Here is an 8,500-nt window from a genome sequence, read left to right as displayed (position 1 = left end):
GTACTTTTCGTAGGAGCTGCTGCCTTTAAAATGTAAGCATCAGAATGGTTCTTTGAGCCAAAATGTTTCTATAGCAAACTGTGACTAAATAACATTTAAAGAAAGAAGTATTCTCCAAGTAAAATATCTAAAATGTATTACAATAAGTCCATGCAATCTCATGAATTAATTTATTTCACAGAGTAAAATATTTTTTTTCAATCACATTTGTAGGATCCACAATACACAAACATATACATAAATATTTAAGTATATGTTATGTATTTGACATTAATAAGAAAATTGGTGATTGGAAAAAAATATGATGCTCCACTAGGGGGCAGTTTTGTGTGTTTTTTTGACTGCATGACTATGAATTGTTTTAAGATCAGTAAATGTTTTTAAACCATAAATGTTTTTAAACCACCAACCTTTACATCATGCCCTCTGTCATGCACATTTGATTCAGTGACTCAGCTTTTTTATGGTATAAAAGCAGAATATTTATATGGAGTGCCGCTACAACATTTTAATTATTTGAATTATTATATTTTTAAACATTTAATGATTATTTTCCACATTTAATGAAATTCCAGATGCTGCCTGTTGGATTTAATACCCATTCCATCCATCCTACAAAGACCTCAAACATTTCATTTCAGTTAAAGACCAATCATGGCTAACAACAGAAAATTAACAAAAAAGGCCAAGAGGTTCCTTAGATGACAGGGACTCCATATACTTCCACCTCACACAGTGTGAGAAATTCTTTCCTTCCTGGAATCACAATGTTGATGTAGCGGCCTTCCATCCCATTACACTGAAAGGTCAAAGTAGGAGTACCAGTGGAAGTGACCACACCACACCTACAGATGCAGGAACAAAGAGAGGAGATTACTGTTAGCAACAGTGGGCTGTTTAGACAATCTCTAACATTGCAACACAATGTTATTATTGTGTTACTGAATCAGTTCATGAGTGGGCCTCAAACACAACAGTATTTTGTAAGAAAAAAACTGTGCTATATAAAGCTTTTTTTTTATCACAAAAGGTAAACTTGAGTGAGCTCCTGGCTGCAAAAAGCACTTTTTTATTATTATTATTGCTTATAATTTTCTCAGAGCGTTGGAAATAAAGCTACTGTGTCTTTGTAAGGTCTTGTGTTTGTCACCTATAACAATTTCCCCCTACCCCATAAATTAATTAACATTTGTGGCGTTTAGCAGACGCTCTTCTTCAGAGCGACTTACAAAAGTGCTTCACTGTTTACTCAAGAATGACCTCAGGTAGTTTAAATAGACTAGAATTCAAAGATACTTCTAAGTTTAGACTCTACTAAACACAAGTCAAAATGGACTTAATACTCTACTCTTCGCTCAAGTACTCTCGGATAAGGAGGGTCTTCAGTCTGGGTTTGTAGACAGCAAGCATAGTTCGCACCACTTTGGTGCAGGACAGAGAAAGTCTGGGTGCTTGTCTTCCATGGATCTTAAAGGATGGCGGGTCGAGCTGAGCTGGAAGGGCTCTCGGTGCAGATCAGCTTTTGACCATCGCCATCAAGTACAGAGGGGTTGGCTGGTCCAGTCTTGGCATTGTAGACCAGAGTCAGGGTTCTGAATCTGATGACCTGCGCAGCAGCTACAGGAAGCCAATGAAGAGAACGCAGCAGATGAGGAGCTGAACATGGCTGAATTTAGAAACGTTGAAGACGACCCGACCCGTGCTGCTGCATTCTGGATAAGTTGCAGGGGTCTGATGGTGCGCAGAGGGAGACCAGCCAAAAGAGAGATGTAGTGGTCAAGTCTTGAAGTGACGAGAGACTGAACGAGCACCTGGGCGACTCTCTAGAGAGGAAGGGTGGAATTCTCTGGATGTTGTACAGGAGAAATCTGTATGACCGAGTTACGTTTGCAACATGACTTGAGAATGATAACATATCATCCATGACTACACAGGGGCTTCGAGCTTCTGTAGATGGAGTGACCAGTGAGATGTACAGCAGCTCAGCTTAATGAGGGGTCTATCTTAAAACACATGTGTCGCTTAGTAGTGTTGTTCAAATACTTAAATACTTTTTTTTTAACTCAGCATCCTATTGAGATGAAGGGGTGAGATATCCACTAAACATTTTTAGAAGAGCTTTATGAGTAAGGAACTTCTTTAGAGCTGCTTAAAGCTGAAAACAGTTTACCTTGGGTTGTTGTTTCCGTTATGCTCCAGACTATCACCAATTCTGATTTCAGCCCCATTCAGCCTCTTAGCATAGACATCCTGCCTGTTGGTAATGGAGATGGAGAAGACCTTGTGTTGTTTCAGAAGGTCCAGTCTCCACCAGGGACTCAACTCGAAGTTAGTGTGTGAGCAGGTACCAGGGCTATATCGGTTTCCATCAACGGCGCTGGACGCGAGTAAATATCCATAAAGGCTGGACTGTGTCGCTCTTCCTTTCAGTGCTACATTCTCTCCTAGACAGAAAATAAAAAGTCCAATGAAAATACATAACTCCTCAAAAAAGGCAACACAACCAGTACATACATGAAAGTACAGTTCTAGTGCTCATTTAATTGAGGCCATAGCTTTGTCACCATCAACACCCTGTTGGATAATGTTTACTAGAAAATGTAAATGTTATAGATGCTGTTAAGGGAGGAGCCCAATGAAAATTGTCAAAAAGAGTGTAGAGTGAGGAGGGAGTCGGGAGCCCACAGCATCAGAGGAGGACATGGTGTGTTGGAGGAGATCCTGCAGGTCTGGGTGATGTCATTGTGCCACCATGCTCTCTCAGGGGTGTTGTATCAGAGCTGGTGAGCTGCGTTGGCTACCTAGTGATGCTGCATGTCTTCTTCCTGGCATTACTAGTGATAGGGTGAGTTCCCATCAGTGTGATTGGGTAATTTCACTTTCAAATTGGGTAGTAGGGTAAGATAGAAATAATGTATATAAAGAAAAGACATTTAAGTTGGTCCAGTCTTTGATGATCATTTGATCTTCCTGCCTGTTTTTGACTCCTGCCTGTATCAGATAAGCCCTGATAAAATCACTGCACATATACCGCATGCCTCAACCTATTCACCCCCCTTGCCTTGCCTTATTTCCACACATATGTAGTTGACCTTTGGATATAAAACATATGATCTAATGTAGAAGATCCTCACCATGTGGAGTGGGATAGCCATAGACTTCAACCTCACAAAGAATTAGGACGCGGTTATTTCCCGGTATGATTACATTGACATAACGTCCTGAGACTCCTTTATCCCAGCTGAAGGTTTGGGATCTTCCAGGTGGAATGGATGTAATTACCCCAACCCTGACAAAAGAATGTATGCCATCTAAATGACAGATGCAATGTAAAGAGCAGCTGGCCTTGTCAAAAAGTGAAAAACGAGAGGTTTTACACAAAACATCTACAAGGCTTTTCTTACCGTGGATTATTATTTCCATTGTTTTGCAAAGAGTTTCCAACATGAATCTCAGCTCCGTTGATGTACTCTGAACAGCAGTCTCTTCTGTTAGTGACCACGATTGAGGTCACTGTGTACTCGTCCAGCAGGTCCACCCTCCACCAGGGGTTTTGTTGCCAATCAGTCGCAGAGCATGACCCATGGTAGAAGTGTGAGTCAGTATTTCCGTCTATAGCATTATAGGCATGTCCATGTCCTGTATAAGGGTTGTCAATCAAGTCTGACTGTGTGGCTTTTCCACGGAGAGCGAGATTTTGGCCTTGAATGAACAGAAAAGTGGAGATTTAGTGAACTGTACATGAATGCAAAAGCACTGTCACTTACATCACATTACATCACTTTAGGTGACTGTCATCATATCTCCTAATATCTTCAAACCTCTGTACTGTGGTCCAAAAGGTGATGCACAAATGCAGGTTCAGCTGATGCAGTGACTTACTGCACAATACCAGCTCTATGCTTAGTCAAAAACCTGCTTAAACATTACCACGCCTAACTGAAATCACAACCCTCTAAGCTGTCAGTGTCCGAATACTTTAGAGCAAGAGACACACTGCTGTACTGTGCCCTGTTTGCATTAAGCAACATTAACAAAATCTGCTTTGTATGTAAATATGTTTTATTACCTTTTATAGGGGTGGCATCGATAATACCAGTCACAGTGATGATCCCAAACAGGTAAAATATGTGATGATTCATTTTTCTAAACAATGATACACAATATTAACTCTTCAACACACACTTCACACACACACTGTCACACACAGATGCAGTGAAATGCTTTAATGTCTGAAAACAAGCTAAAAAGACACAAAAAAACATCAGAGCTGAAATGTTTGTGGACACCCCTTCTAATGAATGCATCAAATACTTTAAGTTGCACCTATTGCTGACACAAATGTGTAAATGCACACACAGCTTGTGAAGTCCCTGTAGAGAAGTACTGCCAATAGAAAATGACTCTCTGCAGGAGCAGGTAAACATTATGACCCTATTGGCACCATGCTGCCTAATGCCAGGCATGGGCTAAAGGGGTATAAAGCCCCCCAGCATTGAGGAGCTGTGGAGCAGTGGAAGAACTGTGTTCTCTGGAATGATGGTGGTGGAGCTCCATCAGTACTTTTGGGATAAGTTGGGGATGATGAGGTGGGGTGGTGATCATAATCCAATCATCCTGACCTCCTTAATGCTCTTGTTGCTAAATACAATCAAACCCTCACAGCAATGCTCCTCCTCCAAAATCTTGTAGAAAGCCTTCTACCAAGGACGGTAGAGACAGTTCCTCCAACAAAAACAGGAAAATACCCTTGATTTGAATTTGAAGAAATAATGAATGAGAAGGTGTCTCAATACTTTTGTCCATATAGTGCATAAGCAAACAGAAGAGTATGCAATAAAAAACAGGATGAAGTGGAGAGCTTATAAAAATCATGAATCATATAACTGCTAAATATTCCATGTATTAATTATCAGTCATTTGTCTTCACATAATTATGGCCCAGACTAATAATATGTATAATTATGTAAAAATATAATGGATTCATACTGTGAACAAACTGCAGAGTCAGAGAAATCTGAGACTCACCTTTAGGTAAAGCTGCAGAAGCTCTCAAAGATGTGACCGCTTTTACTGAAGCATCACAGGAGCCCACAGAGCTTTATATGAGACCGAACAATAAAATAGGTCACATTTATGGTTAGAAAATAGGATATGAGTTATAAAACAGTGCAGTATGGTGTGTGCTTGGGTGAGGGCTGTGTTAATGTGAGGGGTTTTATACTAAACAATAGGTTGTGATCAAATATTTGTTTTATTTTGAGTGACACTCCCTTTCTTTCCATTAAGGTTGCCTTAATTCTGCAAACCTGTTGGGAAATTGGACCCTGGTGTTTTAGGAACTCTGTGTGACCTGTCTCTTTCTACTGACCAAACTTCTTTAATGGTATATCAGTGACATCAAGTGCTTTCTAACTAAGAAATGTCAGGCTAAAGTCAAGTGAAGTGACTTTCTGTTTGAGTTCAGTTTTATTACACTGCAAAAAAAGTGAAATCTGACCAAGATAATGTTTGAAATCCTCTGTTGTGTAATGAATATTTCTCATTTTGAGATTACTGTAGAAATAATATATTATTAATGAATTTATGTTAACTTGTTATTATTATTATTTTTAGTTGTTGATGTTTTTATCTCCTAAAAGTGTCAGCTATTTTTGCTTAATTCAAGTCTTTAACCAAACCGTGCAGTGAACACATACATTCACATTAGTGATCAAACACATTTGCTGGGACAAGTGGATAGCCATTGCTGTGGCGTCTGGGGAGCAGAAAGGGTGAAGGGCCTGTGTGTGAATTAATGTGAATCACCAAGATTGACAATCTGATTAATCTCTAGTTGTGAAGAATGTTTTCAGTAGATAAGTGGAATAAATTGAGGTTTATAACATATAAATTAAACAATTATATAAAATAAACAACATACTGCATGTTTTAAAGAGGAAATATTTTACACAGTTTGGACTAAAACATTCCAATAAATATGGGTTGACTTCTGTTTACTGAGTAATATGGGTTCTTTATTATATTTAATCACAGAAGGGCTCTGCCTGTGTGTGTTTAACTGAGAACTGTTCTGAAAACTTTTTTTATAATTCCAAACAGCCACATTTGCACAAGGTATAAAATTAACAGAGTGCTCATAAAGCCATAGAGAAATGTCAATATTGTTTCGCACATAAAACAATAGTAAAAAAGGGGGTATAGAGCATATGGCAATGTGTACTGCATAGCCATTTAATGCTTAAATAAAATGCAGATCTAAACATCTTCAGTTGTGGTAGTATGTTTGCAGACACTCACCATGGATATGAAGTGATGATACTAGACTCTAGATGGGAGTTTAGTATTATTTAGAGTTCTCCTCAGATCAACACCTGGTTTGGTGGTAAATCAGGGCTTAATGATGGTAAATCAGGTGAGCTGCTGCTGCTGATGGAATTGAACACATCCATGCTGTGCTGGCTGGGGTGTCTCAGCTTTATTGACCGTAACAGAGGGAAGGTTCATGCTTGGGATGGTTAAGGTCAGAATCTTTGTTGTCTTAATTCAGCAGCTCTCACTGTAGATGCTCTGCAGCAGGGGTGGAGGCAGACAGTGAAAATATTTGTGGTTTAACCCAACTGTCCATGACCATTCTTGCCTCAGAACATTTATATTATACAGATTGTTCAGGCTGATGCTTTCTCTTTACTGGCTGTATCAGAGTCAAACCCCTGACACTGGCCTACAGAGCCAAGAATGGACCAGCCCCATTGTACTTGATGGCATTGTTTAAAAGCCGTGTCAGTACCAAGAGCCCTTCCAGCTTCAAGTACAACTCAGCTTGACAGGCCATCCTTTATGATCCACTGAGGACAAGCAAATTTTCTACACTTAAAGTGAAGTGTATGTAGAGAACTGTGTCTTCATACTGACTACTGTGTTTAGTATTATCTAAGCTTAGAGGTATCATTTTGATTCTAGCCAATGCAAACTAGCTACAGCTATTTTCTGTCTGTAAGTCGCTCTGGAGAAGAGCGACTGCTAAATGCCTTCAATGTAAATATAAATGTAATCAATGACAGACAACACAACAGTCATGAGAGACCAGCCAGAAGAGAGTTGCAGCGGTCAAAGCTGATTATAAACTTAGAATAATGAAACAAATCTCAAAGCTGCAAAAAAAAATTAATGATTACAGTTGCAATCAAAATTATTCAACCTCTTTTGCAAATTAGGTTTACTAGCAAAATATACAAATATATAACTTTTAGCTGTTTGCAAAATAAACCAAGCAAACAAGATCCCTAATAATAACTGAACAAGAGCAGAACGAGTGTATTCTCCAAATTCAACATAGAATTCCACTTTCAATGACGACTGCAGTCTCAGAATTATTCAACCCCTTAATGAGAAGTGCCTTTACTACTTAGTAGAGCACCCTTTCGCCCTTTCCATTGGTAAGTTGACAATTGTTGAGTATACGAGTACAGGACTTCAACTGTGCCTTGTGGAATTTGCTGTATATAACTTGACAGACAAATAAAGCTCTCTTAAATAAAGACTCTGAAGACAGTTGTCCCTTGTCCACAGGTTTATTGAAAAAATAAACACAAATGCCAATTCAAAAAAATACCAATTCAATTATAATATGAATTAAATCTTCTTGGTTTTATTGTAACATGTTCTGCATATTTACTCGAAATTTAGCTGTAATGTAATGTGGCTTCCTATTGTGTGTATGATTTTCCAAGAGTTAGATATAATTTAGTTTCTACAGTGGAAAGTCAATCCATTCTAGTATTAGAAAGTTACATTTGCCAAAAATCTGTGATGGTAGATAATGAAAAAATCAGTACATACACACAGTGCTATGAAAGTCATACAGATAAATGCAGATATCACTTTGTTTCATATACAATGAACAATAGCTGTCAGAATGGTCTGTCTTCTATCCGTAATTGCAGAACACATAACATGCTTCTGATCTCTAGTGGTTCTAAAGTGAACTACAACTAGTTCCAGAATCGGCTTTTTAAAAATATGGAACGAGGCTTATTTGTGACTACACAAAATATTCCAACATGGACCTGGCATTACCTAACTATATGTGTAACTATAACTGCTTTACTGTGCATGGATATAAATATGGGTATAGTGTAAAACTTTTTCAGTCAATTCTTACAAATAAGTGTGTCTCTCTCGGATTTATAACAGTTATGTTGAATCAATAATAAGATATAGAAAACATATATTGTTGTGTAATTATACCAGGTGATTATGCCATTTGTAAGAGGACCAGTGAAGGATAGGTCCCCCCTTCTGAGTCTTGGTTCCTTCTAAGCTTTCATCCTCCAGCTTTGAGGGAATTTGTTCACATCTGCAATGTGATCTCTGTTTTGTTCATTTGGGTTACAGGTTAATTTTTTGTTGCTAATTTGTGTTATTTATATAACTCTGTATCTGCTTTGTGACATCAGTGCAAATAAATAAATTTGATGAGATTTAGTTAAAGAAAACT

General features: G+C 38.4%; 1 protein-coding gene across 1 annotated transcript; it reads right to left on the bottom strand.

The window, feature by feature from the left end:
- Window positions 1-582: 582 nt before the first annotated feature.
- LOC140569610 (fucolectin-1-like) lies at window positions 583-5,045 on the bottom strand. The gene is made up of 6 exons (XM_072692555.1): window positions 5,029-5,045; window positions 4,070-4,146; window positions 3,405-3,702; window positions 3,135-3,289; window positions 2,171-2,444; window positions 583-845 (listed from the first exon to the last, which is right to left on the bottom strand). The coding sequence occupies exons 2-6, from the start codon at window positions 4,140-4,142 to the stop codon at window positions 698-700; spliced, it is 948 nt and encodes a 315-aa protein (XP_072548656.1). The 5' UTR covers window positions 4,143-4,146; window positions 5,029-5,045; the 3' UTR covers window positions 583-697.
- Between the last annotated feature and the right edge of the window lie 3,455 nt (window positions 5,046-8,500).

The sequence above is a fragment of the Salminus brasiliensis genome, chromosome 1, assembly GCF_030463535.1.
Source record: "Salminus brasiliensis chromosome 1, fSalBra1.hap2, whole genome shotgun sequence".
In the NCBI taxonomy this organism is placed as follows: Eukaryota; Metazoa; Chordata; class Actinopteri; order Characiformes; family Bryconidae; genus Salminus; species Salminus brasiliensis.
The sequence above is the reverse complement of the archived record's forward strand: the minus strand, read 5'-3'. Positions and strand labels throughout refer to the sequence as shown.